This window comes from Molothrus aeneus, chromosome 6 (genome assembly GCF_037042795.1).
Source record: "Molothrus aeneus isolate 106 chromosome 6, BPBGC_Maene_1.0, whole genome shotgun sequence".
In the NCBI taxonomy this organism is placed as follows: Eukaryota; Metazoa; Chordata; class Aves; order Passeriformes; family Icteridae; genus Molothrus; species Molothrus aeneus.
This window is the reverse complement of record NC_089651.1, coordinates 52,321,106-52,338,446: the sequence shown is the minus strand read 5'-3', so window position 1 is coordinate 52,338,446 and position 17,341 is coordinate 52,321,106. Positions and strand designations below refer to the sequence as shown.

Sequence of the window (17,341 nt, the reverse complement as noted above, 5' to 3'; positions counted from 1 at the left end):
AGCAACAAGTTAGAGTTTTAAACTTGTATCATCCTACTTGTGTTCCCATGGCTACTGTCATGAACAGTGTGGTAGCAGCTGCACAAATCAGCATAAGGGTCCCAGGAGGGCCATCTTTAAGATTCCCAGACAGAAAACAATACTGAGAAAGTACAAATGCTACACCTGGTATGCCTGCCTGCCTTCAGAGTCCTTTACTCCTCCCAGAAGCACCTACACCAGCTCCCTCCTAAGGACAGAGAGACATCAGCCAAAGGAATAGATGCACACACTGCTATCACTGAACATTTTACATTCTTTAGAACAAAAAAGCTTGGGTTACAGATGTGACACTTTTAGCTTCTCACACAGCTGTTAGCAACCTAAATGCACAACTCCAGCCAACAGCACCTGCTGCATGGGGCAGTGGGCTCTCAACACAGGGTGGGAGGAGAAAAATCCCCCCATCACCTTTTTACACAGGGCCAAAACTCAAACCAGTGTTACTCATGAGAACAGGGGACGAGTTCGACACCCAAAGAAGGTGGGAAATCAGAGGAAAGAGAAAAAAAACTCCTTGCATTTCAATGCAAGCTGCATGTAAAGAATTGCTACAAAAATAGTCCTGTTACATAGACCAAATCTTCCCAGTCCTGTCAATTCAGTTCTTCCAGACAGAAGGTGATTTCCTACTCAAGGGAGGTTTTTCTTAGTCCTTATCCATCCCCAAGCCCTGTGTAGAACTGGAATCTCTCTGTACTCTCTCTAGGGACCAACAGGCACTGTACCTCTGCATGCAAGCCTTGTTTATCCAAATTCCTTAGAGATTTCTGAACCCAGAAGCCACAACTATGATTACACATTTGTTATGCTGTGCTTTGACATTAGGGTTACAAAGTCTAGAAGGACACCAATTCAAGGTCATGTACACTAGTAATTATTATCAATACCAAGCTTTCAAATCAAAGTCTCTCTATGAACTAAAACCTGATAAACCAATGTGATAAAACATCCAGTCATCTAAAAGTATATGCACAAGCTATCATGGCAGGTTATCCCAGATACCTACAGAGAGCAGAACTGAAAAGCTGCAATAGACAGCCACGTGGCTACTCCCCTCATTAGACAACAGCACTGCAAAAGCAAGCTCTCTCAGGTCAGTATTTGTGAAATCCATCCAGGTGCAGAGCACAGAGTTAGGGGAGGGAGCAAGAAAGGTTAAATAACTTTAAGGACAAAAACTCACAACCTGAAACTCCTGCCCCTAAAAGGGCAGGGGTATTTTTCCAGAGACACACCTAGTCACACACAGAGAGTACCTGAGACCCTATTGATGTCCCCTAAACATACCTGCACAATAGAGGGACAGGGCTGAGGGGGAGAGAACAGACTAGAATTGCTTCACAAAAGGGGATTTTTGCAATTTTATCACACTACTGCAGCCTCCTCCCCCCAGAGAGGCAACATTTACCAATACTTCCTTTATGAAGTTAAAAGAGCAAGCTGCTGCATAAAGCTGAATTTTTGAAGATACTTGGAAAGGTAGGTTAAACTCTCTGGTTTAATCCCAAAATCTTATATGAGAATACAGAAAATTTACTGAGTTTGACACCTACAATACTTAAAGCCACTGCTCATCACAATCAGTTACATTTCAAAACAATGTGAGGAGCACAAAAGCATCTCAATTCTCCAGTATGCTGTAGAAACTTTCACTGCCTTCACTAAGGCTGAACACATCCTCTTGCACTTTCAGAAAGCACAAAGTCATCAAAACTCACATATGGAACAATTAATTAAAGCCTTGAAATTTTAAAGAAACAGACACTTAATCAAGCATTCCTTAAAAAACGCTTTTTAAGATCAAGCTTAGCTTACAAATCAACTCTGTATTTCAAGAACTGAATTTCAAACTGCTCTTTCAAGTTTAAACACCTAATGTGGGATTGCTCATCTTGTTACACTGCCAAGCCTAAGGCTCAAAAGACAAGGTCACCCAGGGCAGAAAGAGGTACAGACTTCCAAGGAAAGGGGCATACTCTACCTAGCTCTAAGTTCTTGTTTTTTATTTACTCTCTACACTCAGCTGCTAGTCACCATGTTTCAATCCTACCTTACACTTGGCATGGGTAAGGCAAGCAGAACCAGAACCACAACCAGAAATTGCCCTGTCCAAGGGAAGCAGGTACTAGCACTAACCACAAGTTTCTGAGGAGGCAGTTACCTCAGATTTACCTTCCTGGCACATCTTAGGAATTGCATATTGAAGTTACAACACAGTTGAATACATACATAAGTCCAGCAGAGCACTGTCATCCACACTCCTCTGCAGGTATGTGAGAGGGCTAGAGCCCACTGTAAGCCGCATTACAGAGTGTGCCTTGATCACAGAGGCAAAGATTTCCGAGCTAATTATAATGACTAATCACAGGGAGCTCTAAGCCTTCACTTGGCCAAGTCACAGACCTAACTAGGACTGAAAACAAGAGTTTTAAGAGCACCTCATTAAGCAGCAGGAACCAGCTATGAAGAACAAAGCAGTCACTCTACCTAGTATTAATTCCAGTCCAGCCATTAATACATTTGTCAGTACATGAGACAGCTATTACCTCCACATACAAACACTGCATGTGCCAGGCAGGGAAGGAAGCCACAGGCTTTGGCTACACCGAGATTTGTTTGTTTACAACAGCATTAAGGTTTGAGAAGGATGTTCTCAGTGCTGTTTGAATAATGAGAAAGCTCCAAAGCCGTGCCTTGAAACATGTCTGAGTGGGAGCTGTGCTCACCTCTAGAGCCTCTGCACCCCTTCACAGGATGAGAGAACAGGCTGGGTGAAAGCTGATTCTGGGCCATGGAGGCTCAAAAACAGTCTCTCTTCAGGCAAGCAGCCCACAGGTGGAAAAGATATGGCACCAAATCAACAGCTGTACTCCTGCTGAGGTACCAGAGGTATGGATAACAAAGTTTCCAACTTGAGCCCTACTCACCTTTTCCCCCAGGGTGGATTTTAGAAACGGAGGATAAGCTAAAGCGTCAACATCTACAAGTCAGCTTCACTCTGTAGCAGCAGGACTGCAGCCTTTCCTGCCCTGGAGACTGCACCAGCAGTACGTAACACTGACAGAAAAAGATGGGACAGAATCTCCCACACACCAGCAGAGTTGCCATCCCAGTAAGGAGATGGCAGGAGTCATCTTCTCCCTTCCCCAGGGTTGCTGGACACCAGCCTGACCCTTTGACTGTACCCAAATTCCTGCAGTACTGAAACAAAAACCCAAGGTTTGGCAACAGTTTCTGGTGGAGCAGCTTGAGGTCGAGGACCTTTTCATCTGCTCTGCACTAGAGCACATTCACAGAGGCTGTGACCTCTGAGAAGGAGGGCAAGACAAATATAGCCCGTGAGGAAGTATGGCACTGAGCAGACTACAGCTAGGGGGAAAAGCTCCTCTTCTCCCATCAGAGTTTAAATTTTCCAGTACCTGAATTTTCCACCACCTAATTCTGAAAACACACTCTTGTTGGGCATGATGCACATCTCCTCAAACAACAATGAAGGAGCCAAGGTGTGCGTGGTTTACCAAGACACCAGGCAGCCTCTGTCAGTCCAAACACCCTGGGCATTGGTACATTATGGTTTGGTATTTCTGATTAGATCAAACACCCTCTTAACTCTTCCTTCTTTTCCAAAGGAACTGTTGTGCTGAGTTCCTGCCTGTTGAGTTTAAGGCACAGTCATTTCAAGAGATGAGATAGCTCTCCAGCATACCAGTATTTCCAGTTTCAGGAGTTTGGTTTTGAATTTTCCACTAGCTTAGATGGAGCTCCCAAAGTCTCACCTAAAAAGCAATCTTTTTTTCTCATCCCTTTTCTGATGAGTCCATTCAGCAAAACACCATTTTTTCCACACCCACTGGGAACTCACACTACATGCAAACTATTAAGACTGCAAGACACAGGACTAGCTGCAAAGAAAGAACCAGAAAAAGTAGGCTGGGAGCTGGATTTGTCAAGTGTAAGTCATAAGGGGCTTATAATAGCCTCTTGTTAAAAGGTTACAGTCCTGGCTCTGTAGGGCAATAGGTGCCTCTGCCCAGAACCCCATGAAGTAGCTGATGATACAAACTAATAAAACATGGCCTTTACAACCACCAGAGAAATACAACAGTTCTAGGGGAATCAGACACCCAGGGGCTGTCCCAATATTACACTTTCAATCTTTGTACCTAAATAGGCAGAGAGTAGGGACATTTTAACAGCCAGAGTTGGATGGATGTATTAGCTTCCTCCCCTAGGACATGGCCATGCCACCACTTCCACACAGTGATCAGGCACTCCAGATATATGACAGCAGTGACTATCTTGGTTGTTTGATTACAACACTGACAAGGTTTCTCACTATAGTGAATGAAAGAAGTTGCTGGGTCCTTACTTTTTTTCCTTTTAATTTCTTGGCAATGCTGAAACAACTGTCTTGGTCACTCTGGGAATACCAAGTGTTTGTGCAGGAGCACACAGGGTGCAGCTACAGCGTGGACCAGAGAACAAGCTCCTCAAGGATTAGTGACATTCTGGCACTGAACACCTTCCAATAGGCTTTTCTGAACTGAGGGGTGGAAGCACTACAGGTGCATTTCCCTTTACCATTTTTACTGTTACAGTACAAAACCAAAAAACTGGGAAGACAGCAAACCTGCAAGCAAGGGACTGAAGTCTCACAGCTGACATACATCCCAAACTTGCATTTCCACAAGATGCTCTGAGTCAGACCTGCTTTTCCTCATCTGTTTCTACTGGAAAGAGCTCCAGAAGCTGCTTTCCAAAGATGACCAGCACAACCAATCTCCAAAGATACAAGATGTGGCTTGTATTTTTACTGCCATTGCAACAAATAAGGAAATCTAAAGTTGTAGTGCTACAAAGGACAAAAAAAAAGTTCATCTGCCTTCAACACAAGTCAAAATTTGGGAGTAACTGTTCTCTTCAGGGAGTTCTTTAACACTCAAAATTATGGAAGCTTTAATCATTAGTGAAATTCATTGGCTGTGTTAAAGTGCTCACTAATGTTTTCTTCCTCCTATTTTCAGTGTTCCGATAGCATAAATTAATAAGCAACAAATAAAACAGTCAAGTACAATATCAGTGCTTCCCCATATGAAAGATTTTTATTTAGCTTTAGGATATGCAATGTTTCCTTCCACTGAATTTTTCCATTAACAGGACATGTGGGTTTCATTTGTATGGATTGAAAGAACCATAACAGTGCCTCTTCAAAATCTTCCGTGTCTGTTTCAGAACTCACAAGAAATGCTGCCCTACTAATATCAGCATTTGTTTAACACAAAGAATTTTGGGCTGGCAAATAATTGATTCTGAGCTCTAATAAGAGAAGAAATAGCAGACACAATAGCAGTTGTGCAATTTTTCACATCCTATCTGTGAACTCAAGGCTGAACAGTGAAACACAGGTGAAGTGCAAGTTTTACTGAGTCTAGTGAGCTCTGGCACAGGAGTTTCAGCCCAAGAAGTTTCACCTATTCTTTTCCCAAGTTGAATTGGCTTGTTTAATACACACATTGCCTCTGCAAAAGCCTTGCCTTTACTGTACAGCTACTCTTATTATACAAATAGCAATAAAGGTGTAAGTACTGTATTATTATACAACAATAATAAAGCTGTAAGTTTTTGAGATAATAAAAGAAGCAGGATCAAGGTAGTGACAACATACTTTTCCAAAATATGGGAAGATTAGGATAGGTCAAAAGGATGGCAACATTAACTTTGGTAAAGAACCTACAGGCTCTGCCAGCTGATGGAATAGGCCTTGCCACTGTAAAGAGACCTTCTAAAGGAGCTGTGAGTAAGAACCACCTCCTACAGAGGATTCCAGCCACAAGCATTTTTACAGTCAAAGAATCACATCAGGCCTTCCTTGGCCACCACCACAGCACTTTTTAGCCACAAGGAATATTTTAAACTTACACTTACACCAAGGTATTTTAATTCAGAATGTGAACTTGTCATTTTCTGGTTTCTGGAACTGTCATTTTCTTTCAAGGATGAAGGAAAAACAAAGCAGCAGCTTTGTTAACCCTTTTCCTCATACTCTGGTAAAGCAAGGGAGAGACAAGAACTTTCTATCCTTCCCCATGCCAACAAGAAGATGATGAAGTCCCTTCCCTTTCTAAACTTAGGCAGCCACTGAGAACACTCTCTTCACTTACAGACCATACCATGCAATAGTTTTTTGCTCTTCTCTGACTATTTAACTCACGATACCGAGATTAACATCCCACCACTGCCTTGTTCTAGCTCTCTTTTCTCCTGCAGCTGCACAGAAAAAGATTTCAGATCTTTCAAAGCTTTCCTAATTTCACTGCTCTTTGCAGCAGCTCCCATGTGGCTGAGAAGTGAAACAAAATGAAATGCTTTCTCTGCCCCTCTGCATGGGGACAGAGGAACTCCCACGTAAAATGCTGATGTAAGAATAAGCAGTTACAGATATACCTCAGCCAAAGGTATAACTGAACATTAAGATTAAAAAAAGAAACACACACAAGGCCTGGTCTGTGTGATTTTCCCCTCAGCACAGTCAGAGCAGCACCAGCACTCCACATTTTGCCAGCCAGCTAGAAGGTAAAAAGCCTCCACAACTCAACAATAAATAACTTTCAAGCTTTAGGATCTTTTGGTAAACCAATCACTAAAACTTTTAGTGAGAAACAGACACAGCATCTGTGCACTCTGGTAACAGTTTCATAGACAGGACAACTTAACAGTTTTAGTCAAAAGGTCTAAGTGCAGCATTTTTGGCTTATTTAGGGTTTTCTTTCTTAAAGAGAGAAACAAAAGAGACATAACAAATGAACTTAATGTAGCTTTTAGCCTTTAGGACCAAGAAGAGATGACAAAAATCAGGCAACAACGTGGCATTGCAAAATGATTCCTGGGTAATTCCACAACACAGGAAACAAACTCTTCCATACACAAGCAGATAAAAGTTCACTCCAAACTCCATAACTAAAAGATTTACTTTTCAGAAACAGAAAAAAAACACCCAGAGACCAGTAAAGGAGGATCTGATGTCCATTCAGGTCATCAGAAAACTGATCATTTACTTTGGGTGAGCCTACTATGAGCTTGCTGTACACTGTGAACTCAAACACAATCACCTGCTGATCCCATCTTAAGGTACAGATTACTCAGAAAAAAAATTATTTCTTCAGGTCACACGCTTCCCCCTCCCTTCCACTCCACACAGCACAAAAAGCAATAACCTTTGTATAGGTCACTGTATGTCTGTAAGTTTAAACCAGAACAATGTACATCTGAACACACAACAGAGAGGAAGCAGTCACAATATTTTCCCCTCCTCCACCGATTATGTTCAATAAATGAATTGCCCAAAAGAGCATAATTCACCAGGGTGACCATAAAGCCCAAGTATTGTTGTGATACGTGGCTGATAAGTCAGTGTGATGCACGTTGTGTGCTACAGAAACGCTGCGTTTGACCTACAGATTGAAAACCAGTGTCAACTGCTGCCTAGCTCACAGCTCCCCCTTCCTCCCCCTCCCTCCTCCTCCTCCCCCCTGTCCGCCCCCTTTTTCCTCCTGGTCAACCAAGAAATGGACCTCCCTTGTATCTTATTTTGTCAAGAAGACGAAGGGGGGAAGGAGTGGGGAAAAATTATTCTGTAAATGAATACAAGTGATAGTGAACTTAAGAAAAAAAAAAAATCCTCTTTGCCCTCCCCCCCACCCTGAGATCTGAACAGTTAGAAACGGACATTTATATTTAATAATAAAAAAGGCATCCAGCATTAGTGCACAGTCTGAGGATGACCCACGATAAATCTTTTTCCTGAGTCCACACAACAGTAACTCTCAGGATTATTCGATAAGGAGACACTGTGGCTTTCCACACCATTCTTTTTGTTTTAGTGCGAGAGGTGCGGAGGATTCAATTAAGTTTGGGCTGGGCAAAGGGACAACTCCAAACGCTAGGATCTCCAGACAGAAGGAGGGTTTTCACTAGCTACAACCTCCACTTACAAAGGAACAATACCAAAAAAGAAAAAAAAGCTTAGATTTCAAACTAAAGAGGTCAACAGCCTGTCTTTCAATACACGGAGATACATCAGTACCACCGTGCTTCCAGCACCTGCCTTTCAGCACAGCTCCAATTCCTTTGTTTGCTCAAAATTTGCTTCCATACCACTTTAAATTAGCTTACAAAGAACCGAAGCAGAATAGCTGGAACGTGAAACAATTTTTTTTTTGGAGGACAGAGGCAAACTGCTTCTTAGGAAGAGAGAAAATTAAAAGACAGACCTAAGTCACTTCTAAATACCTTCGAAAAAAATTATAATTATAACTTGATGTCTTTTAGTTCCACCCCTATCACTGAAACCACAGAAACACGAGTTCGTGAGAGGATGGAACAAAAAAAAAAGAAAGAAAGAAAAACAGACCAAAAAAACCCGAACAAAAGGAAAAAAAGGAAAAAGAAAGAAAGAAGAAGAAGAAGAAAAAAAACCCACCCAACTGCCATCTCCTGCCTCCTCCAGCCCTGCCAGCTTCCCTGTTCCTCCCTGCCTGCAAAGCGCCCTCTGGAAAGCATCGAGACTTCTTTTATCAACCGTGTGCGCTGGGGAAGGGGGGAGGAAGGGGGGGTCCTTGTTCTTGCTCTGGCTGTTTGAGAGTGCAATTAGGGGCAGATTATTTTTGGACCTGATGAGCGGAACCCGGGGGGAGGGGGGGGTCGTACCCCACTCATCGCGGGGCGGAGGGTCCAAAGCGCTGGATGAGGGGGACGAGTTGCCCCCCTTAAAACATAATAAAGACTTACCGGGGTCGAAATCAGGGACCACCGCCTGGTACTGCGGCCCGACCCTCATTCCGCCGCCAGCTGAGGAAGGCAGAGGGAGAAGCGTTACCCGCGTGGGCCCGAGCGGCCCCTATAACCAACCCCCCCCAAAAAACGCACCCCGCACCCGCTCCTCACCGTGCTCCTCATCGCTGGACGAACCCGAGCTCCCCTCCTCCCAGGAGTTCACGCTGCTGTTGCCGTTGGGGGCGGCGGATAAACTTTTGCTGCCGCCGTTGTTGTTATTATTCGCCCCGGCGGCGTTCTGGTTCCTGCCCCGCCGTTTCCCCGAGACCTCCGGGCCCTTCTCGATCATGGCTGGCATTTAGGGGAGGAAGGGGAGGGGGGGTGTGGAGAAGAAGGGAAGGGAGGGGGGAGAAGATCAGAGTTTAAAAACTGCGGGGGGGGGGGCTGTGGGAGGCGCCAAGGGCGGGCGGGAGCCGGGGCGGGCCGGGCCGGTGCGCGGCGGTGGCGGCGCTGCTACATCCCCCACCGCGATCGCCCCGAACTTTGAGGCTCATCCCAGCCCTGCGCTGGGACTCCGCTCAACCTGCGCTGCTGCCCGCGGCCAGCCCCGCCTCCCCCCGCTCCTGCCCCTTCCCATTGGCCAAACCTACATTTTGGGAGGCCATCCCGCCCGCCCATTGGCCGGCGCCGCCTGTCCATCGCGGCGGCCCGGCGCTTCCGTTCGCTGGGCGCGGTGGAGGCGGACCGCGGGCCGTGTGTGTGCGGGCTCCGCGATCTCTCCGCGATCTCTCCGCCCAGCGATACCTCTGCTCCGCGCTCCTCGGCTGCGAGCGGAGCGGGAGGCGGGGCCGCACCCCCCGCCGGGGAGCCCCTCCCCGGCCGCTCCCCCTGCTCGGCCCCGGTTCCACCGCCCCGCCGGGAACCCGGACCCGGGAGGAGCGTGGCGAGGGACTACTTTGCCCCCCCCCCCCCCCACCGCCTCTCCCGTGGCGGAAGGTTACGGCGTAGTTTGAATGAGATTCCATACAAAGCTCAGTTGCCCGCGGGGAGCTGAGACCGGCAGTGTTGGGGTTTGTGCTTGTTCTGCCCGGGACGGCTCCCGCCGGCAGCAGCGGCCAGAGTCCCACGAGGGGATGGGGGTCCCGGCGGCCAGGAGTGGCCTGAGGAGAGCAGGGGGGGCGGCCCGACCGAAGCTGCGCCGAGAGTGCGGGACAGCGCCGGGGTCGGAGAGAGCCGGGGCAGCGGCGGCATCCAGCCGGGGAGCGGCACCGCACAGACGGGTCCGCGGTACTGCCCCGTCAGCCGGGTGCTGCCAGCCGCCCCCGGGGCAGAGCCGCCCGCAGGGGGCACGGCACTGTGCCCGTGGAGCCGCCTTCGCCCTCGCCCCGGGCGCCGCCCCGGGCCCGCCCAAGTAACTCCGTGGCTCCCCCTCGGCCCCTGGTGCCGAGCCGGGGTCCGCGCTCGGGGCCCAGCGGATCCCGCGCCCCACGCGGCCCCGGGGGGGAGCCGGCCCCGAGCCCTCCCGGGGGGCGGCCGCGTCCCACGCTCCGTGCCTTCCTCGCCGTGACCCGGCTGCGGGGCGAGCTGCGGAACAAAAGCGGCGGCGGCGCCGCGTTCCCTTCCCTCGGCACACGAGGCTCCTGTCGGGAAAACCCGCACGGCGTGGGGGAGAACTGCTGGGGGGAAAGGGGGAGTCCAGCCCCGCCGTAGCCAAAATGGGCAACCGAAGGGTGTCCAGACCGCACGCTGTTATTTGCGACTCGAACTGTACATCAGGCTGAGGCAGCACAATGCACGGTCATGGAAAGCAGCTTGTGGGGTGTGTCTGCTATTTTCATTCAAATTAACTTCTGTAGCAAGTTTTTTTTTTATTGGCCCGAGCAATTAAAAGTGCCATTTGACTAGCAGCGGTTATCTCGTATCAGCCAAACTGTCCCCAGCCACTCCCCGCCTCCCTCTGCCATTTTAATCCAAGAGCATTTGCACAGGGGGAGGGGGAAAGAGCTGCCGGGGGAGAGCCATCGTCTCCAGCCTGGCCTTACCCTTCCTTCTCTATCTTGTGCCTAAGATTATCAAATTTATTTCACTTCCAGGGAGTAGTTTGGAAAGGGTCCTTAATATTCACGCACAATTTCTCTCCATTAAAATTAAGAAAAGAAATACCTCGTTGAGGTGTGTGGTAGTTTGCTTCAGCATACTGTGGTCTTTACAGTATCTCCTTTCCCATCTTCACTCGGTATGTGTGTTGTGTGTACATACTGATATGCAGTCAGTTTCCTTTGTTTACACATGCATGTACCCTGTGAGTATTTATTCACCCCAGTTATTTACCACTGAAAAAATAAGCTTATTTTCACTACATAAAAATAAGTACACGTATAAAAAGAACTTTTTTCTAGCTCACAAAATTAAAATTTATTATGGTAGCTCTTGATCCCACATTCTTTGAAAATACCAGTTCTAAATTGGGGGAGTAATTAGTGATGCTCTTAAACATCAGTACTGACAGCCACAAATATTTCCCATTGCAAAGTGTATTAGTTCTGTAGTAGAGAATACATTTTCATGATAGACAGGAATGCAAACATGGCTGAGTGTTCATTATCCTTCTCCTCTGTATTCGAGGATTTCTACTCCAGAAATGCAAGGGCAGGAAGGGAACATCTGATCTTTCATTTTAAGATGAGCTTTGAACATCCCAGTACTGAAGGGGGAAAAAAAAAAGGTTCACCCAAGACTTAGGCTGAAACATACCTGAACCTGAGCTTGAACTTGAACCTGAGACCACAGATGACATTTGGAAACATGTGTACAGCTTAGGCTGAGACACACGTGTGCACAGTTTTGCAAATCTGGGCCTAATTTTGGTCTTCTTTCACTTCCTCTTCCTCCCTCCCTCCTCCTCTCTTCATGGCCATTACCCACTTAGGCCCCAGAATTAAAATCTTAAGTCAGTCATCTCAATTATTTACAACACAATTTCCCTCACGTGAACTGTTGAGACAACCTTTACTGCGGGCCCTTCTCCGCGATGTGCCTGTCCCGAGCCTGCCCCGCAGCCCCTCCCGCAGCAGGGTCAGCAGCTCCATCCTGTCCCAAGGGCTGGGAAGCAGCACAATCCCTGCTCTCCAGGGAGCTCCCACAGCTCTTGGCGGTGCCACGAGCGATGCCAGCCCTGTCCGAGCCATGCCCCAGGCCAGCCGGGCATACTCTGCCCCTCCTGCCAGGCTGTTCCTTGGCCCCAGCAGGCGATAAGCGGGTGCCCAGGAGCAGCAGCGGGGCCGTGCCTCTCCCTTGGCTGCCAAGGGCTGCGTGTGTGCTCTGTGCATGTGTGTGTGTGCCCTGTGTGTGCCCTGTGTGTGCCCTGTGTGTGTGTGTGTGTGTGCCCTGTGTGTGTGCCCTGTGTGTGCCCTGTGCATGTGTGTGCCATGTGTGTGTGTACCGTGTGTGTGTGCCCTATGTGTGTGTGTGTGCCCTGTGTATGTGTGTGCCCTGTGTGTGCCCTGTGCGTGCCCTGTGCATGTGTGTCTGTGTGTGTGTGCCCTGTGCATGTGTGTGCCCTGTGTGTGTGCCCTGTGCATGTGTGTGCCCTGTGTGCGTGTACCGTGTGTGTGTGCCCTGTGTATGTGTGTGTGTGCCCTGTGTGCACCCTGTGCGTGTGTGTGTGCGCCCTGTGTGTGTGCCCCGTGCATGTGTGTGCCCTGTGTGTGTGTGTGTGCGCCCTGTGTGCCATGTGTGCACCCTGTGCATGTGTGTGTGTGTGTGTGTGTGTGTGTGTGTGTGTGTGTGTGTGTCCCCAGAGCAGGAAGTCTCAGCGTTGTCACTGTCACAGCCCGTCTGCACCTGTCACAGCTGTTGTCCCAGGCCAACAACACCCTCTTCATCCACAGCAGGGCTGCTCTTCATTTTCCAGCCTTTCTGCAGAAATTCATGAGCCTTGAATATAACATCTCTGATGCTGATGGAGCTTTTTGTTTCTAACCATTGAGAAAATTCTTCCTGTTTGTTTCTGCTTTCTGAACAGTGGTGTTTGGTTTCTTTATGCTTAAGCTAAAAGCCTGAATTTTTGGGAGTGTCCCAAAACAGCACAATAGATTTTGGTGTTGTTCTTGAAGGAAACTTTGAAAAATTGTTTTCTGGCCATAAAGAAAACTCTTTGAAGAGTGTAGGCAAGTGTGTACACAAACACTGTACACAAAATACAGAATTGTGTTTTATTTTTTAGCAGCAACAGTGAATACACTTTATGCAGCCTCTAATGCCAAAAAAGCAACAAATTATCCTCTGGGTCACAGCACTTGCTCTGGAGAAAACCTGTGTTAACACTTCATTATTTTTAAGTTCTGCAAAGTGGGACAGATGGGGAGGAAACCCTTTGAGCACAAAGGGAGCCTCTGGTAGGTACAGAGTCTTGTTTACCTGGATCAAAACTTCATTTAGACACATCAGGCCAGGATCCCACACATGACTGCACACACCTGTATGTCCTGCTCAGGCTCCTCAAGAGGAATTTTGTGTATGATCTGCAGCAGACTCAGTTATGTAAAGCAGGGATTGTATCTTCCTTGCACCTGAGCTTGGCTGCAACTTCTGGACAACACTGTAATGTAGTGGTTAACCTGCTCACCTGTTTAGATATTAGAGCAAAAGGAGTGGAAAAAAAAGTCTCTTCCTTATGAAGACAGTGTCACTGTTGTGCATATACTGTGGCCTAACAGGTTGGACCAGCCAGGACTGTCATATTAAAAAATTTCTTGAAATTTGTTTCTCTTTGTTAAGGGAAAAGCACCTCTCCTTGCCAATTTTTAAAGGAAAACTTTTCTTATTGTCATTAACCTGTGAGTCCCACAAATAAAATACAGATGAAATAGAAATGAAGCCAGGATGCCCAACAACTGAGCAACTTTTATTCCCTGGATGAAAAGATGAGTGTCTTCTGCCTCATTTTTGGCCTTCTTCCTGGCCAGGTGAGTGTTTCAAGCCTTTTCCCAGGACAGCAATGCTTAAGTGTGTCCTTGGGGCTGCTAGCTCTTGCAACAAAGGGTTAGGAGAGTTAAACCCCTTTCCATTAGCTGGAATTGTAGGAAGCAGCTCTCTCACCTCCTTCCCAATGTATTTTCCTTGAAAACAGATGCACTAAAATTGCTTACCCTAGTGAGAATGTTCCTGTGTGTTTACACAAGTATATATGTATGTATGTATGTATATACATGTAGCTGGTTACCAGTAGTAAAAGGACAATTAATCACATTCTAGACTGACTGTTTTTAATGCTGAGAGGCTATTAATCAGGAAAATGTTGTCCTTTGAACAAGATGTTTATACAGTCAACACTATGGGTTGTTTTCTTTCCCCTGGTGCTAAGCTGCCTGCAAATGGAAAGAGGAAATCAGGATTATTATCTCTTACTTTAGAACTTGGTGCTCCAAGTTTGACAACAATTTTGGCTGGAATTTGGAAGGAATGCACATGAGATGATGCCAGGTTCTCTTAGGTTTCAGGGGGACTTGGGTGTTCAACCCTCAAATCTCTGGAAGCATTTATGTGCCTAAAAGACATAAACAGGCATGATATGCAAGTTTCAAAAGCACCTCCTTTTGCTGAAAAAAAAAACCCAAGGGGAATCTAATTTCATTTTAATGTGACTAAAAGACTTTTAAAATCTGTCCCTAAATCTCTTGCGGGCCTTTGGAAATTTGTCCTTGGAGCCTTTCAGCCTAAAAGTTGCTTTTAGAGAAGGAATTATATAGTAAATTTTAATCCAAACTTTTATTTCCCACTGGAGAGAATGGCTCATATCCTGTAGTGAGTGGGAGGCCAGCGGAAAAAAATCAAGGGGGGAAACTGTGGTGGGAGTGAGAGGGTGCAGAGCTGGGGCTGGATCAGCAGTGGGAGGCAGGAAAGGGCTGCTGGCAGCTGCAGGGCGAGCATGGCAGGAGCAGGGGAGCCACTGCAGCTGGGGAGGAAGCACTGTCCTGGCCTGGAGCAGGGCTCCAGGATGGCCCAGAGGGGAGCCACTAGAGAAGACCTGGGAGGAAGGAGAGGATGAGACTGAAATACTGCACAGGCAGGGGCTGGTGATGCCAGGAGAGCAGTGGACAAGGGCACAGGACAATCTTGTGGGCAGAGCTGCAGAGAACTCCCTGTCTGTCCCCAGCAAAGCGTGGACGCAGCCCCCAGTGGGTTTTTCAGCATTTGTGCTAGGAGATATTTCACAGCTTGTGAAGCTGATGGGAGCAGGAGTCACCCATCTGTACATGCTACTGTGACCATGCCCTTTGCAGAGTTTTGGCTCCTTTTTGGCAGGGGCATACAGCTTTCCCTGCCACCTTATGTTTCCTTGACAGGACTCCACTTCCTCCCTTTCCTCCTGGGAGCTCCTCTCAGTGAATTAAACTTGAAGCTGTTGAGGAGCCCTGTTGCCCCTCAGGTGCCCCACTGCCCAGCCAGCAGTGCTCCAGGGCTGGGCACCCTGGGCAGGCAGCACCCAGAGCAGGCAGCCCCTCTTTGTCCCCCACCCTGCACCTCTCATCAGCCCTGGGGAAGAGCTCAGGAGGAAAATGGGAAATCACAGCAGTGAGGGGAGGTGAGACAGGCCCTGGTGGTATTAACCCCTCCATAGCTGGTGCCTTCTCCCAAAGAACAAACCTTGAGTGAGGTGGGACAAGCATCTTCCCCTCCCTGAGGATGAGGCATGCAGCAAAATCAGAGTAGAAAGCCTCAGATAGCTGATGGGTTTGTTTCACTCAGTTCTGTGCTTAAGTTAATCTCCATATCTGATGAGAAACACACTGTGTGAAGAGATTCATCACTCCTTAAAAAAACATATGGGGGAAAAAATTTCCTTTTAGGGAGCCACTTAATCGTAGGGATGATTGCAGTTAACACAGCACTTAACCTGGGAATATGCCACTCTCTTTTTATAGACTTCCATTTCACTTGTCTCTGGGGCAGCCAGTGAGCAGTGCTAGTCTGTGAAGGGAGATGGAATTGCAGGGGACAGCTGCCATCATTTTTAGGGTGTCTGAGAATCAAATAACATAATTCTTCTCACAGGAGATTTTGAACAAGAAATTCATACAATCCCTTCGGAGAGCTCTCTGTTGCAAGACCTAGTGGGCAAGGATTGAGCTTTAACAGCAGATACCCTTTGTAAGAGCTTTGCAAGGAATACAATCCTTTGCATTTCAGTGTTTAAATCAACCTTTTTTTTTTTTTTTTTTTTAACTGAGTGAGGGAAGAAGTTCTCCCCAGGAGCTCGTGCAGTACTGTGGCATTACCTTTGAAGGACTCTGCTATGTCAAGGATAACAAACTATGAGAAACAGCACATGGATGCAGCAGGAAAACTCCTCTATGCCAGCCCCTCCATGGTGGCAGCTTTCCAGTGGCCCATGTCACTGCAGTCCAGGATGGGAGCAGAAAAGACTGCCCAGAGAGAGATGTCCCAGAGAGAGGTGTCCCACCTTTGCCCCAAGTCAGGCAGCCTCTCCCTGCACCCTCCCACAGAGGTGCTGGTGCCCCAGGCTCTGAGCACAGCAAAGTCCCTCAGCCAGGTGGTCTCCTGCCTCCTTGGGAGTCCTCCATGTGTCTTGCTGCTATCCTGGTAATCCCAGCAATGGGGAAGTCCAGCTGAGAGGCAGCTGCTTACTCCTGAAATCATACCAAAAAATCCCTGCATTGGCTTTCTGCCAACACAGCCCCCTTTACTCCACCACTCAGCCAATCTCTTCCCATGACCCAATCTCTTCCCATGACACAGGGGATTCTAGGGAAATGCAGCCAGGGCTGTCCTACAGGGCCTCTGAGCACTGATATTCCCAGGGGAAAGGGAACTATTAGAATTAATCTGAAACTCCCTTCAAAACTCATAGTTGTCATAGGTCCAAGCAAACTGTTGTAACAGAGTAAAAATGTGCAGGTTGGTATGTCCATATATGCACATGAGAGTGAAGAAAATCACCTTATTCATTGTATGTGGGAATTGTTCTGCTGAAATCTCTGGAAATTCCCTTTGTTGTAAAACCAGTAGAAGGCTCAGGCCCAGCTCCTGTGAACGCATCCCTAAGGCAGCACAGCTCAACAGGACTCTAGTGCCAGCTTTTGATTGTACACTTTCTCTTCATTCAGCCTAAATATAATCTGGAAATGTCAAATGCTAGTGATCTCGGAGGAAGGAGAGAGAAATACAGGTTAGTTCCTTACTGGTATTTGTCTAAAGAAAACACTCAACACATGAAAACCCAGAAAAGAAATTTTAAAAATCAGTGGAACTTCTCTGTTTGGTGTCAAGTGAGCCACTAATCATGAACCAAAAGAAACAATTTTCAAACAAAAGCCATGACCTAGTACCTCTTAAAATCACAATTTAAAAAAAAACCCAAAAACAAAAACAAAACTAATAAAAGCTACATTCCTATCTGCCTCAAGCTTTCCCCTTATTAAACATGGAACACACCAAATACAGATTCATTTCCCCTGCCCAGCAGCACTGAGCACAGGAGATGGATGGTTTTTCATTGGTACCC

General features: G+C 47.2%; 1 protein-coding gene across 2 annotated transcripts in view; it reads right to left on the bottom strand.

The window, feature by feature from the left end:
- RCOR1 (REST corepressor 1) overlaps positions 1 to 9,202 on the bottom strand; it is an 81,943-nt gene extending 72,741 nt beyond the window's left edge. For both annotated transcript variants that reach the window (XM_066552308.1, XM_066552309.1), the window contains exons 1-2: positions 8,986 to 9,202; positions 8,830 to 8,889 (exon numbers count right to left, since the gene is read on the bottom strand). In XM_066552308.1, the coding sequence (XP_066408405.1) occupies positions 8,830 to 8,889; positions 8,986 to 9,172 (247 nt within the window). In that variant the 5' untranslated portion in view covers positions 9,173 to 9,202. The remainder of the gene's footprint in view (positions 1 to 8,829; positions 8,890 to 8,985) is intronic.
- Between the last annotated feature and the right edge of the window lie 8,139 nt (positions 9,203 to 17,341).